Consider the following 24,495-nt stretch of genomic DNA (forward strand, 5'->3'; position numbering starts at 1 on the left):
GGTTGTTCCACTTCCTGCTGCTGGTTCCAGGATCCCCGCTAATCCTCTGGGCTTGTGGGGCCTCCCAAAGCACCCCCCCACAGCTCCTGCCTCAACAGCCCTGCAGGTGTGGAGCACAGCCCAGACCCCCTGCAGGGGAGGGGAGGGGGGAGAGAAGAGCAGGTGTTTGGGCTGCATAGGGCACCATAATAAAGGCTGTCCCTACCAGTCAGCATTTGAGTGGTTTAGGCTATGCTCACAGTATAAAAGGAGGAGGTTACCAGCCTGAGTATAAGTAGTGCTCAAGCTTTAGCCTTAGAGACTAACAAATGTATTAGTCTCTAAGGTGCCACAAGTACTCCTTTTCTTTTTGCGAATACAGACTAACACAGCTGCTACTCTGAAAGCTTTAGCCTGTATTCCAGGATTGGCCAGCTACTTTGACTATAAAGCACCACAGTCTTGGATGAGGTTTTGTGTGTGGATGACTAGCAATTGTACTATAGATACACCCAGAGTTAACTCTGCAGTGAAGACCACTCTTGGGTGTATCATCTGCTTTAAATTCCACTGCTTATGAGGTGTTGATGCAATTGTGGTCCCGGGTAGATTAGTCTCTGAAAATGTGTCATTCTTTATCCTCAGAGTCCTACTTCTTCCAAAGAAAGAACAGTTAAGTCTGTCCGAGGGCCCTCGTGCAGAGTTCCAGTCTATCCTCTAACACTAGAAGCTGCTCTGAAGGGTTAGTAAGGCTACAATTTTGTCATGGAAATTTTAGTAAATTTCACAGCAGGAGTGCAAGATAAAAAGATAAGTAATTGAAAGGTCACCAAATGATGTAGCTTCACAACATTAGCTTACATGAGATTGTAGTGGGGGTACTGAAAGGTGCAGGCAGGCAGAGTTTTGGAGAGCAAACCAATCCCCCACACCTCCTTGCAGTGGCAGCTCCTGTCTTTTAAGGCTGGGTACAGGTCACCATTCCAGGCGTTGACCCTGTGCTCCAGATCGCAGTGCCACTCAGTTTGGGGCCTAATCAAATGCGTTTTACAGCTGTTTCCAAGATGTCGCCAGACTTTATTCAAATCCATGATTTCTCTGACAAAACTAGCCTAGGTAAGAAGATGAGGTGGAGACTTCAGTATACTGAAGATGCTCAGCTCTGTCTCCCCCTCATGTCTGACTCTGCATCTGTACAGTGGAACAGATAATGCAGTGCCCGTAGGATGTCTGTATGTTTGCAAGGTTGCCAGATGGTTGAAGCCCAATCCTGCTAAAAACCGTGTTAATGTAGGTAGGCTCTGAGAAGCAACAAGAAATGGTGAGAGCCATGCTGGTACCCAGTTGGATAGATTAGTGTGCCATTTATAACTGTCTAAATGGGCCGTCTTGATTATCACTACAAAAGTTTTTTCTCTTGCTGATAGCTCATCTTAATTAATTAGCCTCTTACAGCTTGTGTGGCAACTTCTACCTTCTCTGTATCTATTGATCTATTCTATGCATCCGAGGAAGTGGGCTATAGTCCACGAAAGCTTGCGCTCTAATAAATTTGTTAGTCTCTAAGGTGCCACAAGTACTCCTGTTCTTTTTGCGGATACAGATTAACATGGCTGCTACTCTAAACCAACCATTTATAACAGACTTACAGTTTAGGGGTATTAGATCCAAGATTGCTGTTAGATGTTAAGGTAACATGGATGGCAGTACCTCTTTTCATCTGCATCTGGTAAGGCAAATGCAACCACTTTTTTGGGAGTGGACTTTGCTGCCGATATCTGTCTTTGAGCTTGTATGTAGGGAAGTTTTATAACGGTATAAGGTGTGAATTCAAATTGTTATACTGGTATAACTCCACATGTGGGGACACATTGCACTTTAAGAGTGCTTTTGTCACTGTGGAAGGTAGTTTACTTCAACCTGCTAACTTGAGTTGAACTTACAAAGCTGCCTTATATCACTAGGATTTAATATCAGTTAACTAACTAGTTTGCTAACTTAAGTTAAGAATGCATCTTTTTTTTTTTGTAGAGACAATGCCTGAGTGATTTGGTACCAGATGACCTCAGATTACATCTATCCATGCTTGTATTGCCTCACTTGGTCTCACACTAAAGTTTTTCTCAACTGTAAATCCATGGAGGCTGCTGGCAGCATATTCTTCATGAAAAACCCTGTGGTTCTGAAGTCTGTTTTTTTCCCTTTCCAGTCTTCAAGAACCCCAGACCTTGTAAAACTTATAGGCATTGGTCTGCTGGGCAGGTAATTAATGAGATGAGAAGTTTGACTTTGTATCTGGTTTGATACTGTGAATTACATACATTACATTACAGATTACATACAATTACTTACTGTGTGTTTACATATTTAAAAAACTCCTTTTTGTGGATGTAATAAGTGCCCAAAGAAATGGGTGGTAGATGTGCTTAATCTACAGAGGAGCATATTTTTCTGGTTAGGATATAGTCTCATGTATTTTTGCTACATATCTACTCTTTCAGTGTTATCTGTAGGATCATCAGCATCATCAGTAGATGAAGCAGTATACATTGAAAATGAGATAAGAACATGCCAAAACTCATTTTACTCCCAAACTAGAAGAGGAAGGGAAAATTAGACTTTAACATTCTTGACCAGGCAAATTAAATCAAGAGAAACAACAATTTGTTGAAGGAAAGGGCAGTTCAAGCTGTATGTAGCCTATGACTCAAACTATAGTCATTGATCTCATTCTTGGACAAGAGTCTTGTAGGTAGAGCTTCAAAATTAATTCTTAATAGCTTTTCTACTTAAAGCCAACCATAACATTATTGAAGCTTTAACTTTGTGAATTCTTCAGGACAGGAACTCTTTTTGCTATGTTTGTACAGTAATTCCATAGCACAGTTCAATACTGGCCATGACTTGGGGTCCTATGTGCTACCACATAATACAAACTACTAAAATGTTGTAGGAGTGAGGGGGCATTTTAGTGTGTTGCAAACTGAGCAAGCAACATAAGTGCAAGGGCTATTAACTGCGAGACCTTTACCATTATTCATCACTTCCTTTGGTGGGAATACTTGCAGAATGTGTGTTTACATAAAGTGCTAAAGGCAAACATACCAAAGAATACCATTTAGCAAGCATTCTTAATATGTTCAGAACTGAAAGCCCATACACCCATGTGGCTCTTGACCCACCTCTTGTGTTTCGCCTCTGGCCTTGTTGTTGCTAGGTAAAAGTGTTTTTAGCACATAAACTAGTAGGTTGGATCATATGCTAAAACACTTATTCCTAGTGAATGCAAGATCTGAATTGCCTGTTTATATTTTATTTTTAATCTTAGTATGGTTGTGACTAAAAATTCTAACTAACAAGATGTATGACATGTTGGCATTGTTCTTGTCGATTAGGCTAGTATAACAGCTGTCATGCATCAGTAGAACAAAGCAATTTCTAGCTTTGGGCCATAGCATATTTAATCAGTTTATTCAGCAGTTTTTTTTTTTGACCCAGGAGCTTATTTTTGTAAACTTAACAGTCCAGTTGTCCTACTCCCAGTCCTGAGGTCTTAACTATCAGCAGTATAATACTATGGTTACATCTACACAGCACCAATACCCAAACACCCCCCACGGCAGTGACACTCAGAGTGCCTGGGCCTTGCATTACAAGACTGAATAGCAGTGCAGACATTCCTGCGCGGGCTGGAGCCCGGCTCTGAAATCCACCAAGAGGGGTGAGGTTCTTAGAGCCTGGGCTCCAGGCCAAGTGGGAATGTCTACTCTGCTATTTTTAGCTGTGTAGCTGTGTCCATGTCAGCTGATCTGGGCTCTGAGACTTGCTTCCTGGGATTTCTTTCTGCTGTATAGACATACCTTTTGATGATTTTCAAAACAGCAGCCAAATAGGAAAAATCTGTTCTTTATAACCAAGTATTATATTCTTAGATATTGCAACTTAAAAATGTGCGTATGTCTATTATAGGAACATAATAGAAAACAAGTGCAGTGAAAATTAGTGTTTTGATGTTCACGGAAGCACTGGACTTCACTAAATGTACAACATAGGAATACTGTTCTCCCAACTATACTTTAGTCTGATTCCAAAAATTTCCTGAAAACCTGTTTTGAAAAGAATGAATTCCTTTTGGTACGTACTTGAAGAATAACAGCCTTGGTTTAACACTGGCCTAACTAATCTTATTAGACTTGGTGAATTGGTATTCTTTAATAGCTTGCTTCTGTAGCTGTATTCTTATGTGTAAGTTTATATACATATAGCTCTGTGTAACATTAAGGGACAATGAGTCATTCATGGCCTGAAGTCTTTTGATGTAATCCTCTAAGGGAAGGGCTCTTAACAAATCAGAAAATTAAGTCCCATTAAAGAATGCCAAGATTGTAGCTTCAGTGGAGCAAAGGTATGGTTTTTACAATGTTAGCTAAATTGTAAAATGCTAGTGGAAACAAGATACAGACTAGTTTTACCTTGATGAAACTAGTAGAAGTGAAGTGAAAACAGATGGTTGGGGTATGTGTATGTTGGGGGCAAGGGGTGTCTAGGGTTCACCTCAGCTAGCTACATCAAAGTAAAACTACCCTGTATCTTGTCTCCACTAGCATTTTGCTATAAAATAACTTTTTTTTTTTTTTTTAAAAAAGCACCTTTATTTTCTAGTGTAGACCATTCCTGAGGAGGGAACACTTGTGAAGGTTAATGTAGACTGTCTCCCAAACAGTTATTTCTGGCTATTTTAACTTGGGAATCCATTAACTAGACAGTCATGCCTGACCTTGTTACACAGAGGACCACACAAACCTCAGCACAACCTTGTTTGGGCCAAACAGATTCTACATATTTTAATAAGATTTAAAGTTAACTATTGAAATTTTATATTCATCTTGTTTTGTATGTATTAGGTTATTTCTATATACAGTATTGTCTATACATGTGTAAACTAAAATGATATAACATGACAACAAAACTCTAATGAATCTGCCATTAGTGTATTGTGCTGAAGGAAGTCATGGGCCTTAGGAAATGCTCTGATCGGCCGTAGGTTAGACACCTCTGAAACGTAGACATATGCTAGTAATGCTGTTAGAGTAGAACCTCAGAGTTGTGAATACCTTGGGAATGGAGGTTGTTCATAACTCTGAACAGAACATTATGGTGGTTCTTTCTAAAATTTATAACTGAACATTGAAATAATACAGTTTTGAAACTTTACTATGCAGAAGAAGAATGCTGCTTTTAACCATCTTAATTTAAATGAAACAATCACAGAAACAGGGCATTGGAGGACTTTTGGCATTCAGGGTTTGTTTTGTTGTTTTTTGGGCCTATGGCTTCACTGCAAAGTGGGTGGATTCCAGCCCAAGTTTAAACTGGAGCTGGGCTCTAATCTATACCCTCAGCTTAAAGCACCTCTGAACCTGGGGCAGAGGCTAACCCTGGGAAAAATTCAGTGAAGACATATCCTCAGAAAGCCAGTGTTGCTCTTCCACTATCCCTTCCAGCAAGTGATAGTCTTTTGTCACCTTCCTCCCTGAGCTGTTAGAGAAAGAGACCTTCAGCTTTGTCCCTTCCAGCCCCTTTGATTCCACTTAAAAATAACCCCATCAGTATTGACCACCAGATATTAAGGGGCTTTCAGCCCCTATCATTGTATTCCGTATTCTTCTTTATCAACTATAGGAATATCCTTTAGCCTTGCTTGCATCCACTTTTGATCTACCATTGAGTATTCTTACCCTACCTTACTAGAACAGCTATCAGTTTCCTCTGGTTCCTGGATCCTGCTCTTGAAGATAGGGTGAAATATTCCTTGTTCTAAACTACATATGGAACACTCTGTAACCTGTCTGATTAGTTGGTTGAGCTTGCGAGGCCATAATGTCTTGATATTTGTCTGGCTAATGTGATAACTCTTAATTCTGCATCTGATCAATCCCAAAATGTATGGAATGTTCTAGGCATCAGTAGATAGAACCCTATTGATTTCTGGGGAAATCAAAACCCCAAAAGAGGGAAAGTAGGGGACATGAGTGCCTTTTCTCTGTTTAGTAAAGCCACAGCTTCAAGCTCCTCTGCAATTGTCTGTAGATCAAAAAACTGGTTGATGGAACTCCTTATTGCCTTCCACTATCTCACCTCTGCCCATTCTCCCAAGAGCTGACTATATGGGGAAAGGGCAATGGTGCTGCACACCCAACTGCTGGCATGGGTATGGGGGGGGAGGCTTGGTTGGGGGGGTTGGTGGGCACACAACACCTGATGAGGGGAGAATGGGGGTCACAATAGTCCCCAGGCATGAGGGAGAGAACATGGGAGTTGCAGGGACTTGTGCAATAGAGAGAAATGGGAGGATGGCTCTCCAGGGAGGATGGCGGGATGCAAGGAGCCCTGATCTGTACAGTAAAGAAGTTAAGTGTTAGACTTCTTCCCAGTAGATATTATTTCATAAAAGCAGGAAATAAGACAGCTCTTAATAGGAAGTGGAGACTAGTCAGACATGTTTGTGTGGTACACTTAAACTTTTTTTTAAAGTTGAGTCTTGGCCTCTTTATAGAAGCTTCTCCAATTAAACTTTCTAATGTTGCTTTAACACAAACCATGCTAGAACACAATTTGTTTCAGATCAAGGTTAAAATGAAAACTAAATTGTTAAAGTTCTTGATACGGTAAGGGTGTACGTACTCTAAATACTCATGTTCCACCCACCACAATAGTCTAAACATGTAATACATTTTATTCCTCTAATACACTGTAGTGATGAAAAGTATAAATGTGTGGATAAAAGGCCAGTCATATGGCAGCTAGGTGTCCACTGTGCAATCCTCCTAAACAAACGTGTCTTGGTGATATTTACATGCAAAAATTGTTTTGTTTCAGTGCGAGGATGTCGTCCTGGCAAGATCGTGCAGATGACAGAAGCAGAAGTTCGGGGCTTGTGCATAAAATCACGAGAAATCTTTCTTAGCCAGCCTATTCTCCTGGAACTGGAGGCACCCCTGAAAATTTGTGGTATGTAAATTAGGTGCATCTTGTCTTGTGTCTCTAGTGTATACTTCAAAATTGGCATTTTATTGGGGACGGTGGAAACATAATAAATTGAAGATGGTTTTGTGGTGGTTTTGCATCTTTGTCTGAGCGACATGCCAAATGGCCTTAGGTAATATGGATTGCAAAAATGGCTGTCTTCACTAGCTAGATAAGAAATTACATTGATTTAATACTGAAGAGCTTATTGACAGTTGGTAGAGCATTTAACCTGAAAGACTGTCCGCATTTAGGATGGAGTGTGGTTAAATTTAACCTTCTGTAGTGAAAATTGTGTGGCTCCGCACCTAGAGGAGGAGAGCCACTGGACTGGGGTGTTGATCTAATTTCAAGTGTATTTCTGTAAATGGTGAGTCATGTTAAAACACAGCATAAACACTTATATCATAATACTAGAACATGTTCGTTTCAAAATGTATGCAAAACGCAAAGTCTTTTAACCAACAATCATTGCCACATTTAATTAATTCAGTTTTATTCTCAGAATGGATTCCCATGCACTTCAAGCAATTTAAATGAAATTTTAAAATTCCCTGTCTTATGTAATTACATTGGATGTGTATTTTTAAACCAGTTTTATTTTGTTCTACATAATGAACTCTTCAAGCTTTGTAGAAGACTTTGGCAGATCCTTTCAGATAAATATTGGTAAACCTAAAATTCATGTAATTCCTTATTTAACTCTTTATAAAGTTAATGCTGGATATTTTAAAAAAATTACACAAGTATTGTTTTTTTTAAATGGGAGTCTTGCACTAATTGTTGTACAAGCACAATATCGTTCCCAATGCTGGTTAGTAAATACGCTCCAGTTTGTTTGTCAGCCTTTTACATAGGGAGGAAGCATTGCATGTAATGAACAATACTATGCTGCTGCCTTTTCAGATCCTGAATTTCTTGAATTAGGTATTCAGTACTGAAGTGTCCTGGTTCAAACTTGCTCATATGTGTGCCCAAAGACTTTCATGGGCCATCCTATCCCTTAGATTAGACCAGTCATGCAGAAACCATCAACTTTCATAACTTGTGCTATATGATTACAGGGATTTTTCTAATTACCAATATCCTAATATTAATGGCAAACTCCTCTTAAATGGCTAGGTTTTTTTTCAAAGCATTTCCTATTATACATATCTTAAAACTGAAGCTTAATCTAGTTTTGCTTTTAACCCTCTGTACTTCACTTGGTATGAGCAATAAACAGAGTATTAAAAAAAGCCAATGTGAAACTAATGAAATTATGTAAGGGAATATTTTAAATCCAAACTGATTTTAATTGAAACAGAAGACACATTATACTAGGCAAATCTGCACCAATGCCCCTTTAAACTAAATTTTGGATCTGATTTATCAGAGGATGTTCTATGTAGAAAATGATGAGGCAACAAATCTGAAGCTAAACTTTAGTAGTAACTTGCAGGAGAACATGATATAGGCATTAGGACGTTTCTGATGTTTAGGGAGCTTGAGTCCTATGTATGGCGACTAAGAGAAGCTCTTGTACAGGTAGAAATAATTTTTAAACTAGTCTTAAAATAAATAAAACAATGTGCAGCTACACTAATGATCTGGCATAGTAATTAATTTTATCTCAAGACAAATCAGAGGAGCTACTATGGGATGAGATTTTGTATGTCAAATCAGGTTACAATGTAGAGCTAAATTAACTCATACATTTGGGATTTATGTGGGTTACATAAGCCAATACCTTTCATATAACATACTTTCATTTTATAACAATTTTCTCTTTAAAAACAATGTAGTTCTTGTTCTGGCAGGCTTCAGATCTGACTTGCCGTTTAGCTCAAAACTTGTATCTATCAGGCATCTTGAACAGATTACTAAATGTCTCTCTAAATGTGGAGCCATGGCCTACTTACAAAATGGTTTCTGCAAAATATTGTCCAGTTATCCTCTTTCAACACTTGACTGTGGGTCTAATCAGTGATAAGCTGCCAACAGCTGAAGAACCGGTTCCTTCAGTTGCTCCTGGTCTTCGGCAGCACATCCTTCAGTGCCGCTGAAGACTCAGAACGAGTGAAGGACCTGCTGCTGAAGTGCTGCTCAAGACCCAGAGCGCCGCCGGGAGAGTAAAAATTAAAAAGGGATTCTCAGGGGAGCCTCTCCAGCTGAGAGCTCAGGCGAGCTGGACAGGATGGTCCCGTGGGCCGGAATTTGCCCACACCTTTAACAACCGGTTCTAAACCGGCTTCAAAATTTAACAACTGGTTCACGCAAACCAGTGCGAACCGGCTCCAGCTCACCACTGGGTCTAATTCCAAACAAAGTATAATGAAACTTTACACAAATATTTTATTGATGATCCATGTAATATGCTTAGTTGGTGGCTGACAATGAAGTTCCATATCCTTAGTTACATTGTTAAATTAAGCTTATTGAAAGTATGGATAGAATATGTATACCCATTCACCTAATGACAGGTTTCAGAGTAGCAGCCGTGTTAGTCTGTATTTGCAAAAAGAAAAGGAGTACTTGTGGCACCTTAGAGACTAACAAATTTATTAGAGCATAAGCTTTCGTGAGCTACATCCGATGCATCTGATGAAGTGAGCTGTAGCTCACGAAAGCTTATGCTCTAATAAATTTGTTAGTCTCTAAGGTGCCACAAGTACTCCTTTTCCATTCACCTAATATTACTCTGCCCTAAATATTGGTCTTAAGGAGCGCTCTCTGCTCCAGTTTATGCCCTAGTGGCCTACAAATGTTGTCATCTTTGCAGCATCTTTGTGATCTTTGTCAGATGCTAGTTCTAGTTCAATATGCATCCAGGTATTTGTCTACAAGGTACCAGGCTGTAAAAGAAAACTTAAACAAACAAAATCCCTCTAGTCTTCTGTGACCATTGCCTTGTATATCAAAGGGAAAGACTAACTGCATCAGTGTGCACTGTAGGAATTTGCTTATTTGGGCTTAAACATCTTTCTCTTTAGAGGAATCAGTAACTTCACTAGGTACAAAGTCAAATAGAGTTTGTCTAGTATTATGACAGATCCAGGATAGCAAGTGTCCTCAAACACCAAATTGGCTTCTCGGCCCCTTTTCATAGAAGCTACACAATTTTCTCTGGAACAAGCAGCATAACTGTTTAACCTAGTGAATTGTGTACAGCAATAGCTTTAACGCCATATGTTAGTGGTTTTTAAACCAGTGGTGCACGGACTCCTCAGGGTCCACAGACTAAGATTTCCAAAAGGGTCCACACCTCCATTTGAATTTTTTTAGGTGTCCACAAATGAAAAAAGGTTGAAAACCACTGCCATACACCAAGCTAATAAGCTTGTATTCTATTTTTTTTTTAGTGGACCAGGGACAAGGCATGAAATAAAAAATATATATGACTATCTTTCTTGTAGTTCTTCCTGAACACTTTAAGAGGAATAGCCAGGCTGGAACCCATTTGAGGTCCATCTAGCCTGTCTGACAATGACCAGTACCAGATTCTTCAGAGATCTTCATGAAATGCAGATGTGGGATAATCTGCCTTCTGCATTAGGTCTCATCCTTATCTGTTAGAGACTGGCTTAAACCCCAAAGCATAAGGTTTAATGTTCCTTTAACGAAAAATTATAATTCTGGTACAACATTCCCTTTTTTAATATCAGTGTGCAGAATGAATTTTGTTATGTGCATCACTATGAAAGTGGTGTGGTGGGGGTAGGTCAGAGGGCTTTGGAGTGTGGGAGGGGGCTCAAGGCTAGGGCAGAGGGACGGGGTAAAGGCTCAGGGGGAACAGGGATGAGGGTTTTGGGGTGCAGGAGGGGCTCTTGGGGGTGTGGGGGTGGACCTGAGGGGTTTGGAGTATGAAAGGCGGCTCTGGGCTGGGGATGCAGGTTCTGGGGTGGAGCCAGAAATCAGGGGTTCAGGGTACAGGAGAGAGCTCTGGGCAGGGGCAGAGTTTAGGTCTGGGGAGGCAGGTGGGCTCTGGGAGGGAGTTTGGGTCTGGGGGCAGGGCTCAGGATTGGGATAGGGCATTGGGGTGCAGGCTCTGGGGTGGGAATGAGGGGTTTGGGGTACAGGCTGCCCTAGGTTATGGTGGGAAGAGAGGACTCCCCCCAGCTCTCACTGCAGCACTGAGATATCCCATCATGATTCCCATACCTATCTGATCATGTTGTGGATCACTCCATAAAATATTATCTACCTCTTGCATTAACCACCTTCTCTGTGGCAATTAGTGTTCTGTTGCATGAAAAAGGAAGATTCTAAAGAGATGGGTGTGGTTCTGAAGTCCTGTTGGCTTCTGCACATTTTGAACTTAAAACAGAGAAGGCAAAAAGACATGGACCTAAGTGTGTAGAGTATGGAGAGGAGCTTGGGCTTGCTTGTTCAAAAAGCCTATGGAAACTGAAACTGGATTACAATTAGCAAGAAGCATCTTTGCTTGACTACTGTAGGAGGTAATTCACCATTTTGCCAGCAGTCGAACTAGATCACATCAGTGTTCCACAAATCAGTCAAAACATAAATGGATCAAGATGTATAAACTTACTCTTTAAATCAGTCAGTAGTATTCTTATGTGATGAATGCTGCAAATAGTAAGGGTACATAACTATTTTAACTGTAGGCTTCAAAGGACTTTACAATGGGAGTATCATATCCCCATTTTACAGATGGGGGGGAAAATGAGGCATAGCAAGGTGAAGAGACTTACCCAAGGTCACCCAGTAGACCAGTGGCAAAACCAGGAATAGAACCGCGGTCCAGTGATCTATCTTGTAAGCCACACTGCCTTCCTATATGCAAGTAATTTTAGAGAATTCTTTAGTGTTTAAGTTTCTGTTCTTCCGTCACACCCATCTACACAGTTATAGTTAGCCAGCCTCTTTGTGATATGGTATTCTGTGCCAACTAGTAACCACAGAACTGTTGCACCATGCAGCCTGCCTGTTTTTTGGAAGTGGCCCATTGTGGAATATCTAGTAAGTGGTAGGTGAATCTGGCTGAATAATTTGTCGAATAATACTTATTGTAGCAGTTTTTAATTAAGTACTTGCAAGCTTGATGGATATCTTTTGTAGAGGATATGATTTTCAAGAGTTTTGCACCATGTGGTATAGCAAATTGCACGTGCACACACAAAATTACATGAAAGAAGGCACTTAGCCAAGCTACCTTGTCCAATGACATTGTATAGTAGCTGTAATATTGCCGGGGTGACCAGCAGGTCAACTGTTGTGACTTCGTAGGGTATAAAACAAATTTAGAATAGCTTAATGCAGCACCTGCCTCTATTGATTTGTCCAATTTCTTTACTGATTGCTTTTGGGAGGAGAGAGGAGCGTGTGGTAGTTGGCATACAAACCTACAAGTTGCTTTGCTTTTGCAAAATAGTTAGACTTGCCACCTTTTACTGTGTATTAGTTGCATCAAGCCAGCTTTCTTCTGAATTTAAGTTTTTAAATTTGTACAAACTGGAATTTCCCATCTTTTCTGGGGACTACTTAGGTAAATTGAAAGGAAGATTCTGTACCCTTCAGAATGTTTCCAGAACTGACACTGCAATTCTCTGCAAATCTTGTGGGCAATTTCCGTAGATTGAGTGTTTCCATTTTGGCTTTCTTTTAGCCTTTCTCAACAGACCATCTGAAAGATCTTGCCAGAATATCAGTCCGTCAACTGCCTCTCAATTCTTAACTGACCCTCTAAAATGAGTACTAATTCAATGTCTTGGTTTCAGTAAGGTATTTATAATATTGTACTAATCTTTATTTCTTTAAATTTACCTTACTCAGGTGACATTCATGGGCAATATACAGATTTACTTCGATTGTTTGAGTATGGAGGATTCCCACCAGAAGCCAACTATCTTTTCCTGGGAGATTACGTAGACAGAGGCAAGCAGTCTCTGGAAACCATCTGCTTATTACTGGCGTACAAAATCAAGTATCCAGAAAACTTTTTTCTCCTAAGAGGAAACCATGAGTGTGCTAGCATTAATCGTATCTATGGATTCTATGATGAATGTAAGCAAAACCTTCTAGTTCTCAAAAGTTGCTTCTATTTAACAATATGTTGGAGTAGAAAGTAATTATTTTTAACCAAATAATGACTGTTCTTCTTTGCAAGAATTTATCAAAGCAGTCTGTAGGAAAAGCTTTCCATAAATTATTTTGAAACACACCTTATGTCCGTTAATACTTAGTTTTACATGTGTGTTTTTACTTGAAGTAAACTTGCTGTGAAATGCCTTAACAGATGATCATCTTCACAGGTTTTGTGAAACTTGAATAATTCAGCTTTCAGACTTTACCTACATCTTTGTGCAGGGTATAATGCACATTGTAGGTTGGCTATATAATTCCTTTCCTAATAGACTATTCTGTTCTTGCAGGCAAACGGCGATTTAATATTAAACTTTGGAAGACATTCACAGACTGCTTTAACTGTCTGCCTATTGCAGCCATTGTGGATGAGAAGATCTTTTGCTGTCATGGAGGTAAGATAATTACTTCAATCTGGCAGTGAATGTAGTTCTATTTTTTCCTATCCATTGCATAATTAGCATAAATTTCCGGCCCAGGATCAGACTAAAACATTGTCCCATGTTCCATACAATAGTAATTAAATTACCATTGAGAGTAACTTTAATGGCACCATTAAGATAACTGTGGCTTATTTCCTGTTCGACTTATCATCCTCACTCTGTTCTCCCTTATTGTTGTGCTCAGGAACAGGATCTTTGCATTTATATTCCAATATGCCTAAGTCCTTGTGCAAAATAACAGAAAATACAAAGTAAAAATTGAACTTTTCTCCTTCAGAATCAGTCTGAAATTTAATGTGAGGTCAGGGTTAAAGAATTGACTTACATGCTGATTCCCTTCCCCCACCCCCAAATAATTGCATAATAAATTGTCCAATTGTGGGATAAGCAACTTGTTTGCCTCTGTATTTGACAAGTTTGTACAGTTTGTTTTTTCCCCCTGCTTCCGTGTCCAGTCATATGGACCAGTGTATTTTCCTCACCTATGTGAACATTCAGTGGCTTACAAGGCTTTTTCTCCCTTCTCGTATCCATTACCTCCACAGCTTCTTTGCTTTCTTCACTTTTTCTCACTGGAGTCTAGGCAGAATGTAACATTTACCTCCTTGTAGAATGATCAGCCATCCAAGTGAGCACAGCCATGCCTGTAGTGTTTTGTGCCCAAACTGCTCCAGCTATGGGCTTCATGGTGCTGCAGTTATGCCTCCTCTACCTCCCTCAAGACTGACTGGAGCAGGCCCGGGCTCTAAATTTCCTTCTGCTTTCTTGGTGAACAGGAACGCTTCTTACAGCAAGGCAATGGTAACAAAGTAGGAGGCTTTGGCTCAGTTTTGCCTCAAGATTAAGGGGATGAGTGTAGCTCCTGTTTTGCCCAACAAATGGAGGCTGCCTAAATTGGAGCTCAGATTTCCATTTTCCCAATCCAATGTGGGGCATGGGACCCACAGCCTTTTGCAAGAGCTGCTGAGCAGTAGTCCTGTTTCTTAAGCACTTCCCCTCCCCTTCTTGGGTGAGTAGCATCTCAAGAGCCATCACTCTACTCCCACTTGGCTTAATGCCTCTGCTTACTTCAAGTCTCTACCCTTCTTCCCCCTGATGGTGCAGAATAACAAAATGCTGCTGGACTGCAGCCATGACACATCACAGCTGTTGGTGCTCCAGCCCTCTTCTAATAATAAACTTCTCTTTGCAGAAGCTGTAGACTCTGGCAACCTCCATAACTTTTGTTTCCCCTCACAAGAGCAGTAGGGGGATATTACTTAGACCCTAACGCAAAAATATGCCAAAAGGGTCGTAAGGAATGCTTTCTGTGGGAGTTCACTCTAACTACTGTCCCTAGTGGATCAGCTCCATATGCTTTACCTTCCCCTGCTGCTCCACTCCTTTGTCCTGTGATTATTCTTTCTGGAACCAGACAGTAAATGTAAATCAGGGTCGAAAAGGCGAAAGCTCTGAAAGGTCCAGGGTCTGCTCCAAGAGAAAGCCAAAGGCATTTGATAAGGAAAAGAATGTGGATTTTTTTAATTCTGATGACCTGATTAACTAATAAGCAAATTAGTAGAGTCCAATGCCTTAGTATGATTTGTCCTTGAAGGGGATTGTCAGGACAAAGATTCCTAGGGGATTTGAAAGGATGTGGCTTTGTCTTCATTGGGGATTTCAGCCAGCAGGGTAGCTGCACTAGAGTAAATATCTGGTGTAGACAGGCAAGCAGCACTCATAAATTGCAGTTTTGCTTCTACTTGAAACTGAGGTAATAGTGCTATTTGTCTCTACACTTGGAGTTTATACTAAGTATAAGGACAAATCCCCCATATAGACAAGTTCTACAAACATTTCCCTTCTCCAAGAAGTTGGCCAAGATATACTTGGAGGAATCCAGAATTCTGTTCTCCACAACTCCAGGCTGTACATTTCCACAATCTCCCGCTGGTCCTGCAGAAAAGTGATGGTCCTCACAAAGATTGGCCAAGTGGTCAGTCTGTGGAGAGTCGTCCATCCCATTAGCCTTTTAACTTACCCCTATCATGGATATGGAAGACAGAATCTGGACTCCGTCTTAAGGAAATATCATGAATTAGGACTTCTATAAGTCCAGAAAGGACTATTAAATAATCTCTTACCTTTATAACACAGACTACAGTACTTGACCCAGTATACAGCCTGATAACTTGTTTGACTAAGGTATTCCTTTCTGAAAGATGCTTAAAGACTCAAAAATGGAGATTCCACCACTCGGTAGTTTGTTCCAATGGCTAATCACCCTCATTGTTAGAAACGAGACAAAATTTTTAACTTAATTTTGTCTGACTTCAGCTTCCAGACATTGGTTCCTCTTATGCCTTTTTCTGTTGGCTCAAAGAGCCTTGTAGTAACTGGTGTTTTCTCCCCAGAAAGGTACTTAATACCATAAACAAGTCACCTCTTGATCTTTTTGATAAGATCTTTTTAATAGACTTGAGCGCATTAAGGCTCACTGTAAGACCCTTTTTCCAGTCTTCTAATAATTTTTTGTGGTGCTTCTCTGTACTCCATCCAGTTCAACATCTATTAATTTTTTTTAAGTGGATACCAGAACTGCACACAGTATTCCAGGATGTCTCCTCAGTGCCATGTGGCGGTGAAATCAGCTCACTGTTTCTACTCAGTACTGACAATACATCCAAGGATCACATTAGCCCTTGCCATAGCATCAAACTGGGAGATCATGTGGTCTTGTGCCTCTTTTGTGTCCCCATAATCATCTTCAGATTCACTGACTTCCTGAATACAGTCCCCGATTCTGTAGGTATAACCTGAATTCCTTGTTCCTAGATGTATGGCCTTGTAGTTGGCTCTAATAAATCTTAGTGTGTCTGTGTGTTCCTCACTGCTGATTATCTGTCTTCTTACAAGATTCTTGGAAGCTCATTTTTTGCCTGCCTAGAAAATGAAACTAGACCTCTTTCTCCTTACCAACCAACTTGGGATACATGTCCAGGTAATGACAAGGCAACACTGACTGTTACCCATGGCCTTAGCCAGAGGAATGTGACTTGTGACCCTGTCCTGGTAGGGGCATCACCTCTTCAGAAAAAGTGTGGACCAAACCTTGAAAGTCCTGGCTGATTTCAAGATGTTGCTTCCTTGAGACAAGCCCCTAAAGCCTGACAGCACCTTACATAAGTCTCTGCTAAGAATGGAGTGTCCTCTTGAAGGTCCCCTGAAGGATTTCATTCAGGTTTCAATATTCCAGATGCCCCATATTAACTTTTAAGCTAATAGGATCCACAGATCTCAAAGGGCTGCTGAGCCAGTACCCATCTTGCTCTAGAGGCTCCTTTGTTAGAGAGAATGAGAGGAAAGTGCTTCAGTCTGCAGTGGGTCCTGTCCATTATAGCTATATATTAATTTTCTCCACTTCATCTGGCTCAGTCCCTTCTTATCTTCACATTCTCCTGTCGATCTCCCAATAAAAAGCCACCAGAAGCATACTTTCTCTGATTGGCGTTAAGGCCGTGTGCATAGCTTTTCAACAAACAAGAAGAGAATTCTGTACTTGTGGCCTAAAAGGTTCTCAAAAGTTTATTTCCAGATCATCCTAGCTAGATAGATAAAGGCCCCCTCAACCTCACAGTAGCCATTGGGAATTATCTGCATGTACTCCAGCTGCATTCAATGTTTGCTATAGCTGTGTTGAATGGTGGGGACATTAGTTGGAACAGTTTGGTAGAAGGATGATTATGATATGAGATCTGACTTCTCTCCCTCCCCCCCACACACACATGTGAAAAAGATCAAATGAAAGATGCATGTGTACCTTGAGGGATCCAGTATGCATAATTTCAGTGCTAAATTGTGTAGGTTGTCCGTAGCAGTGCACAGGGGTCATCTCGTGATGCTGATAGTTAGCAATGAGGTGGGATATGAGAGCATCTGTATGGTTAATGGTGAAGGATTTATAAAATGTAATGAGCGGTTTGTTTCTAGTATGTGGGTTCAGTGTTTGGGTGTAGAACAGGTATAGGTAGTTCCTGTTCAGTACCGCTTGCCTGAAAACAAGTTTTTTGCCTTAGCAAAGAGAAGGTGTTACTCTGTCTTACAGATGTCAGTGCTTATCACACATGGAATAGGCATATAACTTCCAAGGCAGAGTGAGAGTATGTTCCTTTATTAACCACAGGTGTTCAGCTTCTGTCAGCCCAAAGTAGAATCTGCTAAAGACTTGCATAACTTTCAATTAAAGCCTGTTTTCTTTTTTAGCTCATGAAGCATCCATTGCTCTAGTAGTAGAGTGGCTGAGTCTTGCTAGGGTAAGACAACTCAACAGCTTTATACGCTGAAATACTGGGCTCTCTCTCCCGAGTTGGTTGTCTGTGAACTAGAATCCATAAGATGTGCAGAAATATTTCCCAAATCATGAAACAGATAGTAGTTAAACTCAGGTGATAGGCAGTAACCAGTGAGGAGGTGGTGGTAGGGGTATGTGGCTTGTGCAGACCCTGTTACTGTTGACCTTAGATGAAAAAAACCAAAAACTTAAGAGCTTGAAGTTCTGCATGTATTGTACTTGGGAACAGAGGCCCATGAGAGAATCCTGGAAGGTGATTACTTCTGGAAAACAAATACAATGTGTAAAGATGCTTCCCTTATAAACATAATTGCTGATTTAAAAACGCATCTATTTTCTCTTTAAAAACTAAGAGCACCCCAAATTCTGTGTACTGTTTAAAGGGTATTCTAAGAAACTTGACTAATCCAATAACTTTAAAAACAAGTGCCCCTTTAAGACTTGTAACGCTTCCAGATAGAAGCAAAAGTATTACACTATTAAAGCTGATTTGGATATATGAAAATCTTAGCAAAATGTCCTGAATACTTCAAAATAACAAGCAGCTCAGGGTGGCACTTAGCACATTTGAATGGTAAACCTTGCCCTCTCTTCTCTTCCCCATCCCCTCCAAACTGCTTTTCAGGTCCCCAAAGTTATGGATTGTCAGCACCTACTCATGATGTCTGAGTCTGTGTACACTGTACTGGTAATAACACAAACCTGCTGGAGCTCGGAGCCAGCTTATAGGAGTACACGGTATGTGCCTTTTTTACTATATTGCGTATTTTTGCATAGTTTATTTTTAAAACATTGCCCTCTGGGATATACAATAAAAACTTTGCAAAACCGCATGACATAGTAAACAAAAGGCACCTCACACTTATGCAATTAGGCAGCATGCTGAAATCCTGATTTCACACCCTTGTTCCTTTTCTGCTTAGACTTCTGCAGTCCTTCTCTTTGCCCCGCCCACATTGGATTATATAAAACAAATCTCTTCTGCTACAGTCTCTCCAATATGTTGCTGCTGAAATTATCTTCTGTCACTGACTCAGATGTTCCCCTCTTTGAACCCCTTCACTGGCTTTTTGACTGCATATCAAATTCATGCATCTCATCCTTGCCTTTAGGGTCTTCCATAGCTCTGTACTTTTTCATTTTACTCTGGGTTGGTTTTTTTTTTTGCTTAAATTTAGCCTACTTCTTAACCATCCCCAGTTTTTTCCTTTCACTCTTTTCTTTGGGTCCTTTTCCATGCTGCTCCCTTGCTTTCCTCTTCTCCTCATGAGTGAAAGGGCTTTGCTGCTTCAGAGTCTTCCTTAAAGCCACTCTTTCAGGAGGCCTTCCAGTGATAACTGCTGTTAACCTTCTGCACTGCTAATGTCATCATGTCTATTAGAATAGTTTGTCTGCCTGAATTAGATTTTAATCTCTTGGAGGAGGAAGCAAGATCTTCATGTGCAACACAAAGCATAGAAGTGGTGTTTCAATGGTGGGAATTCTGTGATTGGTGTGATACTGCTTAGCATAGTGTTGGGGCTTCCTGTGAGGGGAAGTAACAATATGGAAATGGTAAAAGATGACTTGAAAATACCTGCGGAGAGCCATGGGTTAAATTCCTAATTTGCAAAGTACCCCTTTTGCCCTCTTTATCGTATGAGTCTATATGGGATGCACTTTTTCCTTCAGTAAAAATCTGAGACAGTCAGCAGGGCTTTCTCAGTGTTCTTCTTACTATTTATAATGTTCTTCCCTTTTTGATTCACCAAGTGCTTGGATTTGATGAGGACAACCAGGCCCCTTAAGTTCCATGTTTTGATCTTGCTAGACTAAACATTCACCTGTATAATCCTTTTAGTGCATTTAAATTTATAAAAACACTTGTCTATATTTTGTTACCAGCAAATGGCTGAATCAGAGGACCAGGCTTGTAACTGTTGCCATGTCACAAGTTGCAGTCTTGAAACTACACTGTTGGATAAAGATGGTAAACTCTTAATGCACAAGGTATTGAGGTTTACAAGTTATCATTGTAGTGGGGCAGTTTAACAGTAGCTTTTCTAATTTGTATTAAATCCAGATAGTCTATGGATCTTAACTCTTGACCACTCTGTTCCTCACAATAGGAGGAGGTGGGATAAGAGGCAATCTCAGCTTCTTGCAAAAGTGATCTTTATTTGCAGATGTTCAGATTGTATTTCAGCATTTAAAACAATCCTTATGCTGCTATCTTGCACAGTCTTCAACCCTGCATCCACTGGACTTACAACACTCTCTGCTGATCCAGGTAGCACACTTCGTTTTAAAGGCAGTTTGTATTTGTAGATGGTGTGTTGGGTAGCTTTGGATGATTTGAATACCTTTTTCCTAGGAGTCCACATTGACTAACCTTTGCATGTGACCCTGCCTTGTACCATATCGCACAATAATTTTGCTGGATAAGAGCTACGAGACAAATCCAGAAGAGATTTTAAATTGATGTAACTTGCATGTTAGTAGGTCAAAAGAGGATTGTGGAAGGATAAGTAACTGACAGGAGGGTGTCAATTAAAGCTGACTAGGGCCTACTTTTACATGACTACTTCCTTCTTGATGTGTAGGTAACAGAAATTTAAACTTGTTTGGACCCAATTTCAAAGGTGTAATTTGCACCAATTTACATATACCTCTTTCTTTATATTAAGCCAAAGAACCAGTTTTTCTTAAATAATGACGAAAGATAAAACTGTCTTATTAAATGCTTGGCATATTGAACAAAAATAATCAGTCTTAAAATATATTTAAAATTAGTATTCAAAATAGTAGGCTCTGACTGACCTAAAGGGATATTCTTGAATAATACAGCTGCCACCATCTGTCAACTCTGAAATTTCAAGTGAAATCAAAATTTAAGTGACTCTTATAGTGAAAGATTCTTCCTGCCATGTGAACTCTTTAGAACATTGGACTGAGCAAAATAGACTTTCTTTTAATGTTAAGCCTATGTAAGGGAAAGGAGTTTTATCATGTTACAGCTCCTAGGTTCTATTCTCAGCTTTGTGACTGATTTATGTGGTTTTGGACAAATCACTTAACTGCTGTAGATGAAACAATCCTTTGAGGGCTTTTCAAGACCCTTTCATCCATCTTAAGCCTTGCTGTGGGGTTGTGTTAAAGTAAAGCAGCCTTGTAGGTACTCTTCTAAATCCCTGCATGTCAAGGAGAATGCTTCCATGTCTGCATTGCTTACGCTAGTGTGGAGAGGGACAGTGGGAATCTCAAACTGTGGCTTTAGTGACACTAGGGGCTTGTACACGCTACCGCTTATATCAGCATAAGCTGTGATACTCAGGTGTGTGAATAAGGAACACCCTGAGAGGTGTAAATAGGGTGGATTGATTTAAATTGAGTCAAATCACTATTCAGGAAGACTTGATTTAATCATGGATTTCTACATAAAAGTGCATTCTTGTTGGTTGTTATAACCTTAATATATATATTCTTCACAACTCGGATAGATATAAGTTTCATTTTAAAAGGTACACTATACATGTTTTATACATGATTTATTTTGAAAACTTTTCAGATTGGTTTTACAGCTATATCAGAAAACAAATGATTGTTTGGTTATTTCATTTACCAAAGGTGATTGAAGCAGATATTTATGAAGTCATTGGGAGGTGAACTATTTCCAATTCAACAGGTTAATCATTAATATTTGGAGGATTTTCTTGCCATGCTATATTAGGATCTGACTTATTTTGCAGTTGCAGTTCAAAGTTCCTTGAATGAGAAGGTGGCATATAAATTAAATACTACAGTATAACCTCGGTTACAAACATCTGAGTTACAAACTGTCCAGTCAACCACACACCTCATTTGAATCACAAGTACGCAATCAGGCAGCAGAGACGGAAAAAGAAAACGCTGTATAGTACAGTACTGTGTTAAATGTAAATTATTAAAATATAATTTAAAAAAAGATTAGACAAGGTAAAGAAATGTTTCTGTGCTTGTTTCATTTAAATTAAGATGGCTTAAAAGCAGCATTTTTCTTCTGCATAATAAGGTTTCAAAGCTCTATTATGTCAATGTTCAGTTCTAAACTTTTAGAAGAACAGCTAATGGTTTGTTCAGACTTAGACATTTCAGTTACGAACAACCTCCGTTCCTCAGGGGTGTAACTCTGAGGTTCTACTGTAGTAAGCCCATTAAGTGCTGTTACAATCCTAATGCACAGACCAGTTGTATTTTAAGTGGTGTCTAGAAACCTGCTGACTTTTTCACTTTATATTACAGTGAAAATCATGCATGCTCTATCACCTTGAGCCTCCAGTTATGCATTTCCTGGTACCCTTTTAAAAGTAAGAATACAGGAAGCTTAGTTTATTTTATTTTTATATATTTACAGGATTGTCACCAGATCTCCAATCAATGGAGCAGATTCGGAGAATTATGAGACCCACAGATGTTCCTGATACAGGTAAGCCATACACAATTTATTGTACATGTATCTTGCAGTGATGCCAAAGCAAACTTACCAGTGGCATTAGAATATCTGAACCAATTTCTATTTATGCAGTTCAGAGTCTTGAAACAGTCTAATTGTGCTTTAATTGTAATCTTCAGTACCCTATTCCTGTTCCTATCTAAGATCCCAAGGCTTTCCTGGTGCATACTCTGAATTTCATTGTGCTTTTTGGTAACTGAGTACTTGTTTTGACAGAGCACCTGAGTGTTCATTTTGCACCCTTTGGCTGTTTCTTGGCAGAATTATGAAGTATGTATTCCTTGTTTAAGAGGATGGACTGTAGTGAATTATCCCAAATAAAACAAGGCTTTCTAGAAAATCAATAGAATATGAAAGTGAAATGAGAAAAACTAAACTGAAAATACAGGTTCTCTCTCCCTAGCCTTGGTTAAATAGGGCCCAAACATTTACAGTTATTCAAAATCTATTGAACATAACCCACATTTCTAGAGTTCTCTTGGTTTCTCGGGCCTCTGCTTCTCATCATAGCATCGGAGTTTAATTTAATCTTGGGTTATAGTTATCTCCATGCTGTGCAGTTTTGTCAGTTTTTTATAACCTCTTCTGCTACTTTTCCGCTGCCAGATGTTGAGCTTGTTTGTATTAATTTTATAGCCCTAAAGTTCACTTTTCCACTATCCTATTAATACTTGCATAAATACATTTTATGGGGGGAGCAAATTGATCTGTCCCCTTTACCACTACAATAGCCACTTCTGAATCACTTTTATTGAAAACTATCCCCTTCCCCAGAACTGTAAGAGATGGAATTACTATTTTGTTCCCTAGTATTAAAGAAGATCCTTAGCCCTGCATAGGTGGTGTGTAGTAATGTATGGTCTTGCTTTGAGTAGTTGGTTTGAAGTCAATTTGCATGTTAAAGGAGGTCTTACGTGAGGGTTATCTTTTTCTATCCGTACGCCATCTCCTTTAAGTCCAAGATTTTATTATAAAGCTCCTTTTTCACAGCTGACGTCTTCAAATGTCCGTCTATATTAATTTTATTGTATTGATTTTAGGAATGGGTAGTGTCCTGTCCATCACCATAAGCAAAATACTTTAGGGTGCAAGTTAATACCTATGTAATTCGCATCCAGATGCAGCATGAGGCAAGTAGTGAAGAACTTTCACAACACGTGTAAATTACAACACTAATTCATACCTAAAATGTCTCCTTACATTGTATTCTTTAACTGGATTTTAAAAAAAACATGAAAAGAAGAAATTTAAACTTCAGTACTTGGCTTCCATCAGAAAGAGGCTTAAAAACGGAGGGCTTTTTAACTAACGTGTCTGGAGTCATTGCTAGAGCCAATCCATCTTAAGGCTGCCTGCAGAATTATTTGATTCTAGTTCACAAGGACACTTTCTTCTGAAACTCTTGTACTTGCTCTTGTTGCAAATGACCCCCAAAACTACTGTAAGTGGAAGATTAAAGAAACACTTTTTTCTTTTCAGTTTACTTGGTGCATTTGACAGCACTTGTTCAGTTTCACTGTTCTATTGCTGGGGCTGCCCTTGCCAAGCTATAAGACAGTGTTGACCAGCAACAGTAAAATCAAAGCTGAAACTGAGGAGGTTGAAAAAAAAAAATGTCTGTAGAGAGCGAGAAAAAGGAGGGTTGGTCTTCTAAGCATCAACAGGGAAAACCCACTTAAATTCCCCCTTGCCTCCAAAAACAAAACAAAAAAGAAGATAGCTCTGAAAAGTGTGGTAGATTCCTAATAACTTCTTTAAATCATGACTGGCAGTTTCTCCAATCTAGTTCAGTCACAAATTGGGCTTGATGCAGGAATCATTGGGAAAGATTCTGTAGTCTGTTGGTAGGAGGCTAGACTAGATCATTATAGTCCCTTCTAGCATTAAAATTTATCTTCAAAAAAGCCTATGAAATTGAATTTTAACATAAAGTTGCACACCTTTAAGTTGGCAATATTGTGGGGCTCTGGCTGTTAAGTCTGTCTTTCCTGCGGCCTACCTCTATACTCTAGTCTTCAGTAATTTTAAATAGCATTTTCACCTTCATACACTTGATGTGATAAAACTGAAGTGGCTGGTGTAGTCTGACTATGAATTGAGTCAGAATGGTTATCGGAAAATTACCACTGTGCTTTCCTATTCCAATGTCTTCAGAATTACGC

At 39.6% G+C, this 24,495-nt stretch overlaps 1 protein-coding gene across 2 annotated transcripts in view; it reads left to right on the top strand.

Annotated features, from left to right (window-relative positions):
- Window positions 1–24,495, top strand: part of PPP1CB (protein phosphatase 1 catalytic subunit beta) — a 50,560-nt gene that overhangs the window by 15,256 nt on the left and 10,809 nt on the right. The window contains exons 2-6 of one of the 2 annotated variants that reach the window (XM_043511636.1): window positions 2,011–2,241; window positions 6,859–6,990; window positions 12,781–13,011; window positions 13,380–13,484; window positions 22,235–22,306. In XM_043511636.1, coding sequence (XP_043367571.1) covers window positions 6,891–6,990; window positions 12,781–13,011; window positions 13,380–13,484; window positions 22,235–22,306 — 508 coding nt within the window. In that variant the 5' untranslated portion in view covers window positions 2,011–2,241; window positions 6,859–6,890. The remainder of the gene's footprint in view (window positions 1–2,010; window positions 2,242–6,858; window positions 6,991–12,780; window positions 13,012–13,379; window positions 13,485–22,234; window positions 22,307–24,495) is intronic. The other variant, XM_038395959.2, reaches the window with a different exon arrangement.

This window comes from Dermochelys coriacea, chromosome 3 (genome assembly GCF_009764565.3).
Source record: "Dermochelys coriacea isolate rDerCor1 chromosome 3, rDerCor1.pri.v4, whole genome shotgun sequence".
Lineage (NCBI taxonomy): Eukaryota > Metazoa > Chordata > Testudines > Dermochelyidae > Dermochelys > Dermochelys coriacea.